The sequence below is a fragment of the Pelodiscus sinensis genome, chromosome 1 (assembly GCF_052426305.1).
Source record: "Pelodiscus sinensis isolate ZL-2025 chromosome 1, ASM5242630v1, whole genome shotgun sequence".
In the NCBI taxonomy this organism is placed as follows: Eukaryota; Metazoa; Chordata; order Testudines; family Trionychidae; genus Pelodiscus; species Pelodiscus sinensis.
Genome location: NC_143052.1, coordinates 219,918,774 through 219,939,367, shown reverse-complemented (window position 1 = coordinate 219,939,367; position 20,594 = coordinate 219,918,774). Strand labels below are relative to the sequence as shown.

At 44.4% G+C, this 20,594-nt stretch overlaps 1 protein-coding gene across 3 annotated transcripts in view; it reads right to left on the bottom strand.

Annotated features, from left to right (window-relative positions):
• Positions 1–20,594, bottom strand: part of ARHGAP6 (Rho GTPase activating protein 6) — a 478,385-nt gene that overhangs the window by 230,783 nt on the left and 227,008 nt on the right. The window contains exon 1 of one of the 3 annotated variants that reach the window (XM_075914913.2): positions 6,290–6,819. The exons of the other annotated variants lie outside the window; for them this stretch is intronic. Coding sequence (XP_075771028.2) covers positions 6,290–6,334 — 45 coding nt within the window. The 5' untranslated portion in view covers positions 6,335–6,819. Of the gene's footprint in view, positions 1–6,289; positions 6,820–20,594 lie in introns of those variants that run through there. 3 annotated transcript variants of the gene reach the window in all.

Here is a 20,594-nt window from a genome sequence, read left to right as displayed (position 1 = left end):
GAGGAGTGCCCCAAGGATCTGTTCTAGGTCTGGTTTTGTTCAACATCTTTATTAATTACCTGGATAAGAGGATGAATTGCACCCTCAGCAAGTTTGCTGATGACACCAAGCTAGAAAAATAGGTAGAGACACTGGAGGGCAGGGATAGGGTCCAGAGTGACCTGGACAGATTAGAGGATTAGACCAAAGAAATCTGATGCGGTTCAACAAGGACAAGTGTAGAGTCCTGCACTTGGGACGAAAGAATCCCAAGCATTGTTACAGGCTGGAGACTGAACGGCTAAGTAGTAGTTCTGCAGAAAAGGACCTGGGCACTACAGTGGATGAGAAGCTAGATATGAGTCAACAGTGTGCCCTTGTAGCCAAGAAGGCTAATGGCATATTAGGGTGCATTAGGAGGAGCATTGCCAGCAGATCCAGAGAAGTGATTATTCCCCTTTATTCGGCTCTGGTGAGGCCACATCTGGAGTATTGTGTTCAGTTCTGGGCCCCCCACTATAGAAAGGATGTGGATGCATTGGAGAGGTCCAGCGGAGGGCAACCAAAATGATTAGGGGGCTGGAGTAAATGACCTATGAGGAGAGACTGAGGGATTTGGGTTTGTTTAGTCTGCAGAGGAAACAAGTGAGGGGGGATTTGATAGCAGCCTTCAACTTCCTGAAGGGAGGTTCCAAAGAGGATGGAGAAAGGCTGTTCACAGTAGTGACAGATGGCAGAACAAGGAGCATTGGGCTCAAGTTACAGTGGGGAGGTCTAGGTTGGATATTAGGAAAAACTATTTCACTAGGAGGGTAGTGAAGCACTGGAATGGGTTATCTAGGGAGGTGGTGGAATCTCCATCCCTAGAGGTTTTTAAGTCTTGGCTTGACAAAGCTCTTGCTGGGTTGATTAAGTTGGGATTGGTCCTACCTTGGGCGGGGGGCTGGACTTGATGACCTGAGGTCTCTTCCAATTCTGTGATTCTATGAGTCAAGCTAGGGTCAGAATCAGGGGAAGAAGGCTGAAGTGAGTCCTCTTTTTCTGAGGGTGACCCAAATGCTTTTTTTCTTTCAGTGAATGGTCAAGCAGTTTAGGAAATCCCCTTTTCTTCATAGCTAGGGACAGTTCCACATCTTTTAAAAGTGAGTGATGCAGGTCAGGACAGCCACCTTCAAGGCCAACCCTGCCTTCTCCTTTTAATTCCTTACTCCTAATTACTAATAACGCAAATTGTAGCTGGAGCCTCTCACTCCAGCATGAACTCTTCTGCCTATACTTCAGGGCAGGGCTTATTTAAGTCACTGTCTTCAGGCTGACCTACTGGATCCTCCCATCACAGGGAATTAAAAACAGGTGAAGCACCTGAGACTACTTTTAATTCTTCTTTAATTGACTAGATTTTAAGTTGGCAATGAACTTTCAAAATAATTTAAATATTATAATGCTATTAAATAAGTATTTAAGATAACATGGAGCTGCACCTTTTTAAAAAAATTGCTATTAAAGATATCAAAGGTTAATATAAATGAATAGGCAGAGGCCTACTATCCCAAATCAGAGAGGTGACAATCCCCCTTTATTCAGCTCTCGTGAAATTGCACCTAGAACACTGTATTCAACTCTAGACCCACTTAGCACCATAAAGAAATGATTAAATCAGAGCTCATTCATCAGAGAATAACAAAGATGATGAATGGGCTAATGGGACTGCCTTGGGAGGAAAGATGAAAGCATACTACTTGTCTAGATGGCATCTGGTAAGGCCAAATAACCATCTTCAAGTATTTACAATCAATGGGGTGTTCCAAATGATATAGTTAGGAGGTAATAACAGAATTAAGCAAAAACAAGTCTACGCTTTCAAGTTGTGTTGCCAAAAAGCCCTTCTGGAGACAAAACTCAGAAAGCGTTCACATTACAATGTAACAAAAGTCGCGACATATCCCCATTTTTGGTGACAAAGAACTTCACCTCTGCACAAATCTTTTGTCTCTTCCCCTGCCTTTATTATCAACAATCATGTAATGTATTAATCTTTTTTTTTTTTTTTTTTTTGTCGAGTTTATTGGCCTTCGGGATGTTTCCCACAATGCCTGATTAGCCACTTTGGCCAGTGCCCTGAACTCTGCTGCTCTGCATACACATATACATGTAAACAGATACGCCCCTCCTACTTGCAAACCCTGGGGGGAAAATGGTTACTTACCTCGTAACTATTGTTCTTTGAGATGTGTTGCTCATATCCATTCTAGTTGGGTATGAAGGCATCTCTTGCACAGATCTCAGAGCTTTTTTTCCTTAGCAGTATGGTGCTGGTTTACCATTTACCCAGTAAGCATCACCCAGTAAGAGTGATTCCTGGCTTACTGAGTAACCAGTTAACTCTTTACATCTCTGGGGACCACAGTAGGCAGGCAACCAACTTGAGAGCCCCTCTGAACCGTGGGATATTAGCATCCCAGAGCGTCATGGTGGACTAGATACAAATGTTTGGCAGGCTGATTGCTGCCTGCAGGCCAGATGCAGTCTTGGGCCATAATTTCCCACCCTTGTTGTAGCTGGCAGCTTCATAATAGGCTTACAAATGTAGTCACAAAAGCAAGAAAAGTTGCATTAAAATAGCTCATAACAATTGTTACATATGTAGCATTATTGTAGCTGTGTTGGTTCCAAGGTATTAGAGAGACTGGGGCTACATCTACACTGGCCCCTTTTCCAGAAGGGGCATGTTAATTTCACCTATCGTAGTAGGGAAATGCGCGGGGGATTTAAATATCCCCCGCGGCATTTAAATAAAAATGTCCGCCGCTTTTTTCCGGCTTTTAAAAAAGCCGGAAAAGAGCGTCTACACTGGCCCCGATCCTCCGGAAAAAGCGCCCTTTTCCGGAGGCTCTTATTCCTACTTTGAAGTAGGAATAAGAGCCTCCGGAAAAGGGCGCTTTTTCCGGAGGATCGGGGCCAGTGTAGACGCTCTTTTCCGGCTTTTTTAAAAGCCGGAAAAAAGCGGCGGACATTTTTATTTAAATGCCGCGGGGGATATTTAAATCCCCCGCGGATTTCCCTACTACGACTGGTGAAATTTACATGCCCCTTCCGGAAAAGGGGCCAGTGTAGACGAGCCCAAGGTGGGGTGAACTTATATCTTATTTTATACAGAACTTTGCCAAATATAAGATATTACTGCATCCACCTAGTCTATAAATTTTTGTGTCTGAGAACTTCTCCAAATGTCAGGGGTACAATTGTCTTACTAAACCAATAGGATTCTGTATGTATCATGGTAATCAGCTACTGAATATGCCAGGGCGGGGAATTAAACAGGGGCGGTTTGCCCGAGTTAGCACCTGGCAGGCCACTGCCGCTTTATTTACATGCACCTCCATGGTATGGGTGATTGAAGCTGCTGTTGGCCACAGATTGCCCTGTTCCCAGCCAGTGGGAGATGTGGGAAGTGGGGCAGGCTGGGACACCACTTCCCACAGTTCCCTTTGGCTGGGAAAGGTGACCTGCAGCCAACGGAAACTGAAATTTCTTGTCTCTGCAGAGGTGAGGGTAAAAATAGCTGTGGTGGCCCATCCAGGGCTAACCCTGGAGTACCGAATCTGGCCCGTGAGCCAGTATTTGCCCATCCCTAGTATATACAGTTATTTTAACCAAAGATAAAAAAGCAAAGAAAGAAGTGGACTATCAGATTTTCAAAGGAACTGGCTTGATTACTGACAGCAATGAATAATTCAGTGATTTTGTTACCACTACTGAAATTTAAAATGGGCCGTTGCAGTATCAATATTTTTGTACCAATCCCAACTTTTAGAATTGTATTCATTAACTGAATCTACTAAGTAAATACCTGCATCAGAGTAATACTGTGGTTGAACAGGCATCAAAATATTTTCACAACTGCACGTTCGGTATAAAAGTACATAACTGAAGAAAGTTGCAAACACTATTTCCATCATGAATGTTTACTTGCACTTTTAATCTAAACAAAGGTGCAACATAAAAGTTGCATAAGGTCACTGTGAAATAATATGGGGGATGAGCCCTACTAGTTCAAGATGCCACAATCTGTCTCATGATTGGATGCTAGACTATACAGAACAGGGTGTCCCTACTGTTCCTACCTGCTCAATCCCAACAATGATAAAAGTTACAGGCTCAATGTCTGCTGTCACTTATACATGATTTATATCCATGTGACTCTATTGACTTCAATAGAGGTATTCTTGTTTGACACCAGTGTAAATGTGAGCAAGTTCTTAATCATTCTAACTTTTGCATATGGTTTCAGGCAATAAACAAGAGTGGTGACAGTTGCTTTTTTTTTCTTTTTTTTTATCCAGACAGCAGAATAAATGCTCCTAATAAGGTTAGTAAAAAAGGAAGTGGTTTCTCAAGAGCTCAGCTTTTGTAAATGATACAGTATGGTCTTATCACATAAAATGTCCCAGAAGCAGCAAAAGAATTTAACTGAAAATAACTTCAAACGCTGGTGAATCATGCATCCATTCAACTTGTTGGGGGGAAAAAGGACAAAAAGGACAAAAACTCAACACCACTGTGATGAAGTGTTTCATCACTTTTTTAAAGCACATGATGCAAAAACAACCCAGTTCTAAAAGATGCCTAAACAAAAAGAAATGAACTGGCTATGGCTCATGCATGCTGTATAAACCCAGCTAGCTTGTAAAAAAAAAGTCTTTTGTTAATTTTAAAAAATAACCACATCCCAGCCTCTGCTCAAAAAAGAAAAAAGAATCGCTACTATTTCAATGTATTTAAAAACTTCAGAGGGGTAGCTGAGTTAGTCTTTAAAGTACTACCAGACTATTTGTTGTTTTTTAATTTTATCCTGTACAAACTTAAAAAAACAACGAACAGTCCGGTAGCACTTTAAAGACTAACACAACGTGTAGACGGTATCAGGAGCTCATGATACCATCTACATATTGTAGCAAAATACAGGACTATGTAGCACTTTAAAGACTAACAAGGTGATTTGTCCTTTTCATATGTGTTCTTTTTTTTAATTGTATCCTTTGGTATATATGGTTGTGACTATTTTCTTCCACTATTTGATCTGAGGAAGTGGGTCTGGCCCACGAAAGCTCATCATCTAATAAACCATCTTGTTAGTTTTTAAAGTGCTACATAGTCCTGTATTTTGCTTCAGCTACACCAGACTAACATGGCTACATTTCTATCACTAATCTACATGTTGTGTTAGTCTTTAAAGTGCTACAATGTATTTAAGTTCTTGTATTGTATCCCATCATCATGCTATCTGGGTGCCTGCTATCATGGTACAGCACATTTACAAAATTCTCACAACCACATTTCTTAGTAAGCAATGCTTCCTAAGGTAACATCCTTAATAGCTGTAAGCCTCCCTTCCCTGCACTTCATTCTTGGCACACAGGGGAGCTGACAAACTCCAGTCCTATTACATACAGTGCCTCCCGCAGCAGCGGGGGGGGGGGGGGGGGGAGAGGGGGGGAGAGAAAAATGAACCTTTGAGGGATCCCATGGAATCCCACAGCCAGATGCAACCACCACAACCACCACCGCCTTTTGAAGTGCATTCATATGAAAACCAACGCCTTCCAAACCTCCCTGACAAGCCGCTGTCCGAGCAAACCCTGGCCCTGCCCTACTTCCTGGCCGCTCGCAGATCATTAAGAGCTAGAGAGCAGCCGGGGCAGTTTTGTTCCACTTCTTCCAGCCCGCTTGACCTGGGGGAGGGAGCGGCTTAAGGAGGAAAGGGACCAATCCCCCCCCCCCCCTCAATCAGCCCCATGCCCCGGCTCGCCCCTTTCCCCACTCTCGCTCCGCAGTGGCTGGCAAGCGCGGGGAAGCCACCGGCCCTGCGGAGCGCCCTGGGATCGGCCCCAGCTCAGCGCGAAAGCCAGGGGCTGGGCTGCTCCGCCACCGGGGAGAGTGCTGGAGATGCAGCCCTGTGAGTCTGATCTAGCGGAAACAAAAGGCAGGACCGTGCAGCGCGTTGCAGACTCGCCAGATGGTTTGTTAGGCAGGAGCTTCTGTGGGCCAGACCTGAGGAAGCGGGTCTAGCCCACGAACGCTCCCAATACTCCACCTGGTTAGTCTGTAAAGCGCTGCACGGTCCTGCCTTTTGTTCGCCTCCCTCTTCCACCGCCGGCCCCCGGGGCAGGTCCACAGGCGCGCCCAGCCGGGCGGCTCTGAGCAAGAAACGGGCCCCGTCCCTCCGAGGCGGGGCCGCGCCCCTTTGAGGGGAGCCTCTCAGCGCCTCCCGCTCCCCTCAGCCCCCGCCTGGCGCGGGGCAGCCACTCACCGCGTAGTAAAGCGTCGGCTTCTCGTTGAACACCGAGTCTCCCATGGCTGGGGGCGATCCCCCCTCGCGGCCCTCGCCGCCCCTTCACAGCGCCCCAGCAGCAGCGCCCGCGGGCTGCAGCCCCGCTGCCGCAGGCACCATCCTCCCCAGCCGCCTGCAAGTTCTGGCCGCGCTCCCGCCCCTGCTTGCGCCGCAGGACCCGGGCGGAGCAGGAGGAGCCGCTGCTGTCCCAGCGCAGCTGCCGGAGGGGAGAGGGGGGCTGACTCCTTCCTCACTCGGGGCTGGCGAGAAAGCAGCTCCTCTGCCCCCAGCCGGGCCGCCCCCTGGGGCCCTGGGCCCGCCTGCACCGGAGAGACAGGGGAGCGGGGTGCAAGGGGCAGTCACGGCCCCAGGGATCAGCAGGGAGCCCGCTCGCGGGAGCACGTTAAGCCAGGAGCGCTTGAGAGAGCCCTCTGCCTGCAGCTCCAGCTGCTGCTCCCCGCCTGTCTCCCTACGGCTCCGTCCTAGCAGGTCCTGCTGCCTTGGGAGGGGGAAGCAGGGGCCGGGAAAAGACTCTCCCATGCTACAGGGGGGTGAGTGTGTCTGGGAGGGGGGAGGAGGGTTTGGTGATGCAGGATTCAGAGCCAAGCGAAAGCACGGTTAGGGGGAGGCAAGGGAGTCCCAACCCAGTCCCTAGCCAGACAGCAAAAGCATCTGCTCGAGTTGCGCTTGTATTTGTATGAAGGTAGGTGTATAAAGACAAGTGACAATCAGACTTTCTACTGGAAATCAGGAATCTAGTATATAGTCCCTGCTCTAAGGCCTGGGGCCATGTCTACCCTATAGGCTCTTGTGCAAAAACATATGCAAATGACGCAAAGCGTGGAATATCGCCGTGCCTCATTTGCATAATTAATGAGGCTCCATTTTTGTGCAAGAGGCTTTTGCGCAAAAAGGAGCCCGTTACACAGCTCCTTTTTGCACAAAAGCCTATTATTCAAAAATGGAGCCTCATTAATTATGCGGATGGGGCACGGCGATATTCCACGCTTTGCCTCATTTGCATATGTTTTTGTGCAAATGTAGCGTAGACATAGCCTGGGGCTACGTCTACATTGGCAAGATTTTGTGCAAATACTTTTAACGCAAGAGTTTTTGCGTTAAAGTATTTGCGCAAGAGAGCATCTACACTGGCATGTGCTTTTGCGCAAAAGCATCCGTGCCAGTGTAGATGCTCTCTTGCGCAAGAAATCTCCGATGGCCATTTTAGCCCTCGGGCTTTCTTGCGCAAGAAATTCATGTTGCCTGTCTACACTGAACAGTTGTGCAAGAGGGCTTATTCCTGAGAGGGAGCATCATAGTTCTTGCGCAAGAAGCACTGATTTCACACATTAGAACGTCAGTGTTCTTGCGCAAGAACTCCCCGCCAGTGTAGACAGGCAGCATGTTTTTGCGCAAAAGCGGCTGCAATGTAGACACAGCCAATGTAGACACAGCCTGGGGGTTGAGGTTAACTTTGCTGCATAGGGTCGATTTTCTAAACAATGAATCTCCAGCTCGTTCCATCCACTATAAGGGCCGTTAAATTCCATTTCTATACTACTTTTACAAAGACTAATGATAATTCGACCTGGCATGATCAACATTGCTACTGGAAATGGGGTAGGTTTAGAAGTTAAAATAAAAGAACAAGTTAAAAATTACTTAGAAAAGTTACATGTCTGCAAGTCACCAGGGCCTGATGAAATATGTCCTACAATACTCAGGGAGCTGATAGAGGAGGTATCTGGGCCTTTAGCTATCATATTTGAAAAATCATGAAGTCAGGAGAGATTCCAGAAAACTGGAAAAGGGCAAATATAGTGCAGATCTATAAAAAAAGGAAATAAGAACAACCCAGGAAACTACAGACCAGTCAGTTTAACTTCTGTGCCAGGGAAGATGATTAAGGAATTCATCTGCAAACATCTGGAAGAAAATAAGGTGACAGGTAACAGCCAGAATGGATTTGTAAAGAACAAATCATGTCAAACCAATCTGATAGCTTTCTTTGATAGGATATCAAGTCTTGTGGGGAAGGAAGTAGCGGTGGACGTGGCATACCTAGACTTCAGTAAGGCTTTTGACACTGTCTCCCATGACCTTCTTATCAGTAAACTAGGGAAAAGCAACCTAGATGGGGCTAATCAAAGGTGGCTGAATAACCATTCTCAGAGAGTAGTTATTCATGGTTCACCATCATGCTTGAAGGGCATAACAAGTGAGGGGATGTTTTGGGACCGGTTCTGTTCAATATCTTCATGAACAATTTAGATAATGAAATAAAGAGTACCATTATTAAGTTTGCAAATGATACCAAGCTGGAAGGAGTTGCAAGTGCTTTAGATTATAGTGTCATAATTCAAAATGATCTGGACAAACTAGAAAAATGGTTTGAGGTAAACAGGATGAAGTTCAATAAGGACAAAATGCAAAGTGCTCCACTTAGGAAGGAACAATCAATTTCACACATATAAAATGGAAAGTGATTCCCTAGTGTGACAGACTGCTGGCTAACCCAGAGCTCTGCCACTACAGCCTAGCTGAAAAGGCCAATTGCAAACAGCTGAGCAAGCCCAGGCCTGAAGGGCCAATGGAAGCAGCTGTGGGCCTCATTAGCCAGATGGCTCTATAACATAGCTGGAGGGGAAGTGCAGAGAGAGAAGCAATGGGAGGAGTATGGGGCTATGGTGTGGCTGAGTGTGCTCTCCAGGTAGAAGAAGAGGCTGGCTGAGTTTGCTATAATCCAAAACTCTGTAAATAGAAGGTGGTGGAACTGACAAGAAAAGGCCCAGGTGATTGCACAAGAAAGGGTCTCTGGCTGATTTGTGAACAAAGAAGGTGTCTTAAGACGAGGGGCCTGAGCGAAGATCTTGCCACATTAGGAAGGGGTACTGCAGAAAGGAATAGTGGACCACAAGCTAAATTTAAGTCAGTGTGACACTTTCAAAAAAAGCAAACATGATTCTGGGACACATGAACAGAAGTGATGTGAGCAAGACATGAGAAGTCATTTTTCTGCTCTACTCTGTGCTCATTAGCCCTCAATTGGAGTATTGTGTCTAGTTCTGGGCACCACATTTCAAGAAAGATGGAGAAATTGGAGAAGGTCCAGAGAAGAGCAACAAAAACGATTAAAGGTCTAGAGAACATGAGCTATGAAGGAAGGCTGAAAGAATTGGACTTGTTTAGTTTAGAAAAGAGAAGATTGATAGCGGACATGATAGCGGTTTTCAAGTATCTAAAAGGGTGTTACAAGGAGGAGGGAGACAAATTGTTCTCCTTGACCTCTGATGATAGGACAAGAAGTAATGGGCTTAAATTGCAGCAAGGGAGGTTTAGAGTGGACATTAGGAAAAACTTCCTATCAGGGTGGTTAAGTACTGGAATAAATTGCCTAGAGGGGTTGTGGAATCTCCATCTCTAGAGATATTTAAGAGCAGGTTGGATGGATATCTATCAGGGATGGTCTAGACCAGTGGTTCCCAAACTTTTCGGCATCATGAGGCATGAGGGTTTCTCAAAAATGAGGCACCCTCATGCCTCCCCCCGCCCCAAAAAAATAGCAGCAAAACTTGAGCCAAAAAAAAGGAACTGAGGGGGGTGGCTGGGTCGCCTTGCATCCCCCACCCCCTGGAATTTCTTCATGCCCCCCAGTTTGTGAACCCATGGTCTAGACAGTGCTTGGTCCTGACGTGAGGGTAGGGGACTGGACTTAATGACCTCTTGAGGTACCTTCCAGTTCTATGATTCTATGTTAGTGCAGATGCAGGGCTATGAAAGTCAACGTTCTTGGCCGCGAGGAGGTGTTCCACATTGTCTGCTTTGGCCAGGACTTTCAACTCTACTGCTCTCCAAGCCACCAGGAAAAGCCCCAGGAAAATTTGAATTTCATTTTCTGTGTGGCCAGCGTGGCAGACCTCGGAGCAGGCAGCAAATCTGACCATGAGTTTCCAGGGTCACAGACAAGCACCGACAAGGAGTGTGTAGGAGATCCTGGACCTCAATGCTATGTGGATGGGGAGAGGAATTTATCCTCAGAGAACTACAAATCAACAAATGAAACACAGATATTTATGCCAAGAGCGCACAGAGTATGGAGGAGAAAAGATACACCATAGATGCCCAGCAGTACCACCTGAAAATAAAGGAGCTGAGGCAGTTGTACCAGAAGATAAGGGAGGCAAACAGATGGTCTGGAACACTGCCTCAAACACTCCACTTCTATGAGCTGCTGCATGAGATCCTTGAGGCGATGGGGGGACTCAACCAGTTTCCCTAGCCAGTGCATGGATTCCTCCCTCAGACAGCCTTGAGCAGCAGCATGGGGGACAGTGTGGATGAAGAGGAGGAGAAGAATGGTCAACAGGCGAGCAGGGCCACTGATATCATAGAGAGCCAAGAACTTTTTATACTTTTAAACAATCTCATCCTTCCAGAACATCTCACAGTCCAGCACTGATCTGAGAGAGAGCATTTCACGTTTTTATTTTGCTAAAAGAGGATTGACTGTGATCTGTGGCTGCCACTGTGCCTATACAGCTGGGGTGGGGGAGAGGAGGGAGACCCTGGGAACAGCTTGTTAACATGTCTGGACACAGAAAGGGAATCCTCCCTGCACATATCCATAAAGCTCTCATAGAAAAACTCTTTAATCTTTCTCACAAGGTTTCTGGGGAGGCCTGCCTTATTCCATCCCCACAGTAAGATACCTTTCCACACCAAGCCAGTAGTAAGTGGTCTGGTGTCACTGCAGCACAAAGCAAAACATAGCAACTTGGATGAAGCAGGGGAAGCTTTTAGCTGATGCCTCTGTAGTAAACCTCCTTTGCTCATCTCCAATAAAGTAGACTTGAGCCCCTGCCCTGCTCTGCCACCACGTCCAGTTCCCTTCTCCTATCCACCCATTCCTGTGGGAAGTGAAAGTTGTACTGTCCCAGCAAACGCAGGGAGTACTACATGAGCTCCTGACATGTCCAGCTGCCACGCCCAGAGCCCCTCCTTCCTACAGCCCATCCGCTCCTGCAGGAAGGGAAAGTTGCACATTCCTGTCAAACAAGGAGAGCCAAACATGGGGATGCCACATGAGCCCCTGCTCTGCCGCCACACCTGGTCCCCTCCCTTCCACAGGCTCATGCCCCAACTTGTCTCTTACCATGTGTGCCACAAAAACGAGTCCAACTGCTCCCCTAAGAACTCTGAGTTGTACCTGCTGCACCATGGCTGCTTAAAAGCATATCTACGGCCTTTTACATAACATATTCCTATTGTCTTTAGAACATTTCTTTTGTTCTAAACAGAGTGGCTACATCTAGACTGGCATGATTTTGCGGAAAATTCTTTTAACGGAAAAGTTTTTCTGATAAAAGTATTTCTGCAAAAGCGCGTCTAGATTGGCACCGATGCTTTTGAGCAAAAAGTGCTTTTGCACAAAAGCATCCATGGCTAGTCTAGACGCAATTTTCCGCAAGAAAGCCCCGATTGCCATTTTAGCCATCGGGGCTTTTTTGCGCAAAACAGTTCTTCCCTGTCCACACTGGCCCTCTTGCACAAGTGTTCTTGTGCAAGAGGGCTTTTTCCCGAGTGGGAGCGTGAAAGTATTTGCACAACAAGCACTGATTTTGTACATTACAAAGTCAGTGCTCTTGCGCAAATTCAAGCGGCCAGTGTAGACAGCTGGCAAGTTTTTGCGCAAAAGCGGTCGCTTTTGAGAAAAATCTTGCCAGTCTAGATGCACCCAGTAGGTTTTACACTCTACTGTATCTCCTGAATAAAGTCTGCTGTTCATTTTTTATTACAACGGGAACAACAATGAGCATGCTGCACTCTCCCTCGGGCCTGCCAGATGTCTGGCTGGCACAAATCCAGAGGCGAAAATGGACTAGGGATGACATGTTCAAGGAGCAAATGCAATCCGTCCACACGGACATAGAGTACTTAAGTGAGTGGAGGAATACGATGCACATGGAGCGTGAGGACAGGAGAGCATGCAGGGAACTGGAAGTGAAGTACCAGGAGAGAGTCCTGAAAATCATGGCAGATGTGATGGACCATTTGGCACTTCCATTAACAGGCACCCCCTCTACCTCTTACAGAGCAACGTTCCCTCCTCACCAAGTTCCATAGCCTCCTCTCCCAGGGGCCCTGGAACAAGAGAGGGAGGGGAAGAGGTCAAGAGCAGCCTCACACTCAACCCCCCCCCCCCCCAGGGATGCATCACAAAACAAAAGGCTGTCCTTCTCACAATAGTGATCACTCCCTCCATCTGAAGCTCCCACTCTGGACCTCTTTTTTGTTCCTTCTGTGTTCCCTAAATCAAAAGACATGATTTCTGAACAGTCTCTTTATTGCTTTTGTTGAAGGAGGAGGAGAAGTTTTACAGGCAAGCATACTGAATGCAGGTAGCACCTCATTGAGAGCAACATGCATGACTCTCAAAACTGATCATTCATAAAACTGTCTTTCAAAGCCTCTCTCATTTGCACTGCCCCTCCTTATTGCTCACAATAAAATATATACACAGTTTGGGTGAGGTAAAATATTTTATTGCACCAACTTCTGTTGATGGGGAAAACAAGACTTTAAGCTACACAGAGTTCTTCAGGTCTCAAATCTGAAGAAAAAATAAATTATTTTTTAAAATAAAAGATGGTTCCATCTCACCCACCTTGTCTCACTAATGTCGTGGGACTGACATGGCTACAGTTAACACTGCAAATCATAATGCAATCGTAATGCGGATTATCGAAGAGTTGAGCAAAGGTAGAATGCAAATCTTGTGAAAGGAATAATCTCTAAAATGACATTTTAACAGGTAATTATTTAATAAAAGAACTCAAAATATTTGCTGCACATGTTAATATATTAAACTGATATACTATACTCTAAGGTTATATACACTTTGCAATGGATTCCAGTTATAGATTTCCCATCTTTGGAACTCTAGATTACATTTTAAAGCTATCATGAGATAAGGATATGTAAAAAGTTGATATGAGGGAAGTAGTGGCCCTCAAAAGCTTTGTTTCTAGCAGGCCATGGAATATTTTTTATTCCCCTCAAGGAGTTCCATTGGCATAACATGTTTAAATAATTTGTACTGTTCCTCTTCTTGGGAAATGAGTGGGGAGTTGAATATCACCAGATGAAGAAAGAATGAAAGAGATTATTCACCAATCGGGATAAATTACATTTCAAACATTTTCACAGATATAGGGATCTCCATTAGTCTGATAAAAATCTAAACTGAGCAAGCTGGTTTTCCTGAGAAATGGTTTCCCTTCTCCAGAAAGACAAAAAAAAAATGTTTCTCAAGCTTTGTTATTTATTCATTATAAAAATAATTTGTCTGAGATACTCTATATAATAGCATAAACTCTTTTTAATTGGTGTCACTTTTCCATTGCTGTAAGCAGATATAATATTTTGCAGCTGGAAGCTAATGGAAATTAGATTGCCAGGATTTGGGGAGAGACTTCTAATATTCCCTATCAATATACTGCCCACAAGTATTACAGCTAAAACACTGGGGCAAGGTTAGATCTTCTTAAAATGGTAACTTGCAAAAGGGAATTGACATACACTAGTGGCTGTTAGGATTGAATAGGGATGAATACATTTCAATAATAATTTGAAAACAAAAATACATGTCAAGGAGAGAGCATCAGGGATGTGGAACTAGAGGCTTCAAAAGACAAAAAACTCATAAGGAGATGGGGATGCCTGGAGGAAAGAGAGCAGTAAAGGAAAGAGGAGGATCATGAGGATAGAAAGAGAGAGAGAATGCAAGAAAGGACAGAAGGAAATTACTATGGCTATGGCTATGCTGGGAAGGTTTAGCAATGAAAGTGCTATCCACATGAAAAAGTCCCCAAAAGTGAAAACTGATCAAACTGGACTTTCTGCCTCCCATTATCAATGTTTCATGCCACATTGCTAACTCCCCTGTCAACAGACAGAGCAAAACAATGTGGGTAAGCATCCCACAGTGCATTGTTGTGGAAAGGCAGAGCTGATCCTTGCACTTCTTGAGAGTCCCTCGTAGCTCTGTGAGCTCTCTGTGCTGAGAAATGTCAAAGTAGCACAGCAGTATCTCCAGCCATCCCCCGCTGCAGCAGTCTGCCTGTTACTGTGTTTCTAGTGCAGGGCAGAACAGAAACATTCCAATGATTTGTTCTTTGTTTGTTTCCCAAAGCTCACTCAGCTGTCAGATATTTCCTTGAGCTTTGAAAGGGGAGAGGCCCATGCCTACAGAGCAGCAGAGATCACAAAGCACTGAGCACAGACATCAAGATAAGATATTGGGGGACACTTGTGGAAGCCAGATCTCTGGACAAAACAGCAGAGTCCACACTGGTTCTTTGTTGACAGTAAAGGGAGGGGAAAAGACAAAAATCTCTCTCTGGGCTGTAAGTTTCTTGTCACCAAAATTGGGTGATTTTCCTGATAAAAGTTGAACTGCAGTGTAAATGCTCTCACTGTTTGTTGCCAAATAGTTTAAGCAAGCCCGACTGACTGATGCCTACTCTACACTATGCCCCCACGTGGATCTAAACTATACAACTTCAGCTGCACGAATAGCATAGCTAAAGTCGACATACTTATCACACTGGGTTCAGACACTCAGTAAGACCAGTAGGGGCTGCTTTCCCCTTGACTCCGGCTACTCTTCTCATCCTGGGGCAGTACCAGAATTGACTGGAGAGCACTCAGAGTTTGAATTTTTTGCATCTCAGCAGATGCGATAAATCGACCTCCAGTGGATCAATCGCTGCAGCATGGATCCACTGTGTAGTGTACACAAGCTGAGAGAGAGGTGTTTGGAAACAGTAGTCAGAGGATTAAGAAATGCAGAAACTTAAGAAGAAAAAGAGTTATGTTAAAAATGTTGGAACAGTCAGCCAACCAAAGAGGTATTAATTTGAGATGCATGCATTTTTTATTATATTTTCCTGTCCTCGAGATGTTAAAAAAAAAAAAAAAGTCTAGCAAGAAAAATATTTTGATTATATTCAGAGTTGTTTCATATGAAAAATCTTTTGTTCAATTTCAGAAGTGTGGATAACTGTTAGAAATACTTCAGAGAGGGAAGGTGGATGAGGTAATATTTATCAGACCAATTTATGTTGGTGATAGGTAGAGAAGCTTGCAAACTTACACAGAGCTCTTCTTCTGGGAAAGGTATTCAAAATGCCATTGCTAAACACAAGAGGGAATCAATTGTTTAGCATAACCAGTTACATTTCAATAGATGATCAAGGTGAAATAGCCAATTACCAGCCCACTAGTTATAGGGAAGAAATAAAGGGGGGGGGACTTGGAGGTTTTAGGGGGTTGCAGATTGTAATACATTTTGCAACTCTATTCAGTTCATAGTTTTTAGTATCTAGCAAAGTTATGAATTTAAATTCCCAGGCTGATCTTTTGAAAGAGTTGGGCAGGTTTCAACACAAAGGGACAGCTTCTTCCACAAATGTTTTTGCAATCATAAATGTCACCTTCCTATTCAGCAGGGCTACTCAACTTTGGAAGCCCCAAGGGCCACAATGACACTCACAGCACATGCCGCGAGCTGCAACTTTAGTGTGGTTGCATCTACAGGCAAATATATATGCAAACATATGCAAATCACTTCTTTCACACTGACTGGTATGAATACAAAGATTAAGGCACAACACACAGGCCCCATTTAAGTCAGTTCTGCTGATATTATTAAAATGCAATATTTACCCAATTTCCACCCATATGACAGCACTTTTAATTAGAAGTCCAGAAATTTAACTACTAAAACGCATAACAGAAGACCATTATATTGAGTCGCCATTAATGAGCATGTTCCCAGTGGAGGCCATGTTCAAATGATCCCATCTGTGGGCTGCGTGTTTAGCCCTGCTTAAAGCCAAACCACTCATGCGGCCCACAGACCATGTGTTGAGTAGCCCTGCTATACAGCAAGTGGCGAATTTCTGGCCTGCCAGCTAGATCTGGCTGACACTCATGGTTTGCCCCACCCTTGCAGTAGGGTGAGTTAGTGCTGGAGCTCCTAATTCCTCTAAATGCCGCAATAACAACTATGTGGCTGAAACCAATCACAATGCTCCCAGATGAACTCACACAGGAAAACAATAAAAGACAAAAACGGCATATCACTGTGGATGAACACTTCTGACAAAGTGATCACTCTATATGACTTATCGGCCCTCATTCTCAAAGACTTTCATAACTTTGCTAGTGATAGAAATGTAGCTGTGTTAGTCTGGTGTAGCTGAAACAAAAAACAGGACTATGTGGCACTTTAGAGACTAACAAAATGGTTTATTAGGTGATGAGATTTTTTTGTGGGCCAGACCCACTTCCTCAGATCAAATAGTGGAAGAAAATTGTCACAACCATATATACCAAAGGATACAATTAAAAAAAATGAACACATATGAAAAGGACAAATCACATTTCAGAACAGGAGGGGGTTGCGGGGGAGAGGGGGAGGATGGAAGGTAAGTTTCTGTGGATTGATGATATTAGAGGTGGGGAGAGTGGGATGTCTGTGAACTAATGGTATTAGAGGTGATAATTGGGGAAGCTAGTTTGAGCATATGACTGAATGGGTAAGATAGTTTGAGCATATGACTGAATTGAAACACTGGATTTATTGCTTATTACAACAATCTATAACCAGTTAACAACTGCACACATCTGCTCTCCCCTCCTATCCTGGCCTTGCTTCCTTTCTTATGATTGGAGAGGTGCTAATGGGCCACTTCACTTTGAATGGCCCCTTGAAATGTGTTAGCCACTTATGCTAAACAGTCTATTCCTGTTTGTATTTATCAGTGCCACTCTGAACTCATTTCCCAGACCTGAAGAAGAACTTTGTGAAAGCTCCCAAGATTGAGTCTCTCACCAACAGAAGTTGGTACAATAGAAGACATTACCTCATCCACCTTGTCTCTCTAATATCCTGGCACCAACCTTGCTACAACACCACTCCATACAGAAATACTTCAGACACTTCTTGAGGCTCTTTCACTCTTAATTGTTTTTTTTTAAAAAGCACTTAGAACTGTCACTAATTGCATTGTACATTTTCACATTACAGGCTAGGCCTTAAAATAATGTTTTTCTGCATTTCCAGAGAAAAGTCCTTATTGTGGGAGTAAAACAATCCATTTAACTGCTAGGATAGAATGATGGACTTTTTGCAGTAGGCACAGTAGGAATGCTGTATAGGCCTTTCCCTTCCTTTCGGTATCTCTTTTCTTATTCTGTCCCATACCTCTTGTTTGCCTTCACACTGGCCTATCATTAAATTAGGTATTCTGTAGAAATATGCACAGTGTGTATTCATGAATCACGGTTCAGCCTGTCCTAATGTTGAACGGTGGTGGGAAAGGTAGAGTTCTAAAGACATACTTCAGACTGGCTCAATCAACAACAACAGTATTAATTTAAAAATGTGAAATAACATATTAGCTGGATAACATTACATACATCATTTTCAAGGTATTCTAGACATTGTGCTGCTTATTTTTTTAAACTTCTGATAATACCTTTTAGTTGTTTCCATTCTAGTAAGCAGCTCCCTCGTTTGTTTGGTAATTGAAAACCTTCTCCAACCTACTGCTATACTCTTGACAAAGGCAATGAAGGCTGCTCGGAGTTTTAACTGAGTCTTGTTAGCTTCAAGACAGCATTTTTGAAGTTTATTAGGTAATTCTAATCACAAATTGAGTTTTTACTGTGCTGAGCATTAGTGATACTGGGGTGTTTTTTACTATTTATCTATCAACCTAGTGCTATCTCATAACACTAATGCTCTTAACCAGAAGTTAGGCAACCACATATTTGCAGTCAGCAAACAGTTGTGAAATTGTGCAGGTGTGACCAAGCATCTTTGACACAATCAATTCTCCTTCCTTTATTGTCCTGACTAAGATGCATGCTGCCTCTAAGCTGTGAGTGACATACTAAATAAGATCAGAGGGAAGGTTATGTAGTTTAGCCCTCAGAGCAGTAAATAGAGCTGATGACCTTTAGGTTCTACTCCCAACTCTCACTCTTCGAGCAATGTAATATGCTCACTGAAAGTATTCCCCTCCCCCATAAAGTACAGGCTGTTACACACCAGAGAAAAGCTGTGTGAGACCCAACAAGTAGAAAGCATTATATATAATTGCCTCCTTCTAATCTCTAGCCATATACCTAGGTCTCTAGCACTGGGAGATCCCTGGAAGTGAAGGAGTATATACCTGGTCTGCCTCTTCCCCCAAGACTCTGCCCTCTGCTTACTCCTCTCTGCCCCCTTCCCAATATTGTCACTCATCCTTAAGGCAGGAAAAAAGTGGGAAGATATAGTATATGCCTAGGTGTGCACAGGGGTATACTGTGTGTGTAGCTGTGCAGGGGAGTATAATGTGTGCGTGTGTGGTATGTAGTTGTGCAGGTGGAGTGAATCCTAGAGAGAGAGTGGTAGAGTGCTACAGTCACATAACATCATACTCTATGTTTCCTTCCTTCTTCCTGCCCCCATTTACCATCCTGCAGAGTCTGACTTGGAGAAGTGTAGCATGCTTCCCCCCCAGTCCTCAGCCAACCAGAAATTCAGCTTCTCCCCGCTCCCGCCCCCACCTGGCAGGCACCAAGCCAACAGCTGTTTAGATACCATTCTTCTCGCCACCAGGGCTGGCCTTACCATGAGGTGAACTGAGGTGGCTGCCTCTGGTGCCAGACTGTGGGGGGATGCCACTAAGATCCAGAGTGTAGAAAATTGTGTCTGCTGTTGGTGTATATGTATTCTCTCTGCTCTAGATGCACAGAGTTGATGGAGTGCTGTGCTGGAGGAAGGAGGGCACGAGAGACATAATAGGCAGGCAGGAGAAAAGGTAAGAGGGAATAAGAGAAAGCAGCAAGAGCTGCAGGGAGAGAGAGGATGAGGAGCAGTACCATGAGAGGAGTAGAACAGGAAGAAGGCAGAATTGAGGCCTTTCAAAGTTTTGGCCCAAGCGAGGGCACATGGGGGCATCATTTGAGCTCCCTGCCTCAGGTGCCAAAATGTTGTGGACTGGCCCTGCTTGCCACCTTCATTGGTGACCTTCCCTTCCCTCACCACAGATGCTGCACTAGAGGAACAATTCACTGACTTGTTGGGCTCCTGCTGCCTGAGGGCTCTGGCTGATGCATCCCAAACATGCCCAGATTACTCTTTCTGTGCAGACTCCCCTCCCCCCCCCCAAACATGTCCAGCCTCCCATTTTGTGCAACCTATCCACAAATGGGGGAAGAGGAAGAGTGAGAGCAGAGCCTGGAGGTAGGAGGGAAGAAGTGGAACGAGCACATACCAGGCATCCAAAGCCAAGCAGAAAGGGCATATGTAAGCAAAGTGTGCAGGATAAGACCACAAATTACTAATTTAAATCTGCAACCATCCAACATAAAGAACAGTCAACATATGAGAACCCCACAGGTAAGATCCTGGCCTAATATAATGAATGAGATGTTTCCACTGAGTTCAAGAGCACGTTGACTGCACCATTATAACAAAATAACTCAGTCTGCATTTACACAGCAGGCAGTTATTTCGAAATAATGCCAAAATACTGTCAAACTGGAGGACTTCTTACTCCGACTCCTGTAATCCCCATTGTAGGAGGAGTAAGAGAAGTCAGAGGAAGAGTGCTCTATTTCGACATAAGTGCTGTGTAGACACTCCCAATTTCAAAATAAGCTATTCAAAATAAGCTGTACAATTGACATTACTCAATTTCTGCAGCTTATTTCGTGGTAAGCCTGCTGCATATATGCACCCTAAAATTTTATCCCATACATTTACATCCAGTAACTACATTCCTACTTTTCCATCTGACAGACCATAAAACTGTTGTATTTGTAAGTCAGTGTGTGTTACCCTCTGTATGGTGATAAAAACTGTCATCGATTGGTTTGTCAAAGAAATTTAATTTGGCAGACTAGTATTCCAAAACAAAGCTAAATTACTTCACATTCCATTTTGCTTGCATAATGTTCCCTGTCTCCTGAATCTGTGAAATGTCAGTGTAAAAATCTTTAAACTCAAACTTCTAAATATTTTCTGAGTCAAGAACTCACAGTAGCATTACATTCTCAGCTTTTATCTTGTAAGCCACTTCAAAATTTTTTGAAAAATGAAAAGAAACACAGATTAACAAGAAAATTAAGTTGTGTTGATGCACATGCAGGTATGTACTTCAACTCATTTTTTTTCTAGAATATTCAAGGAATTGATTTTTAGTAATTTAGAGTTCAGTTGCAAAAA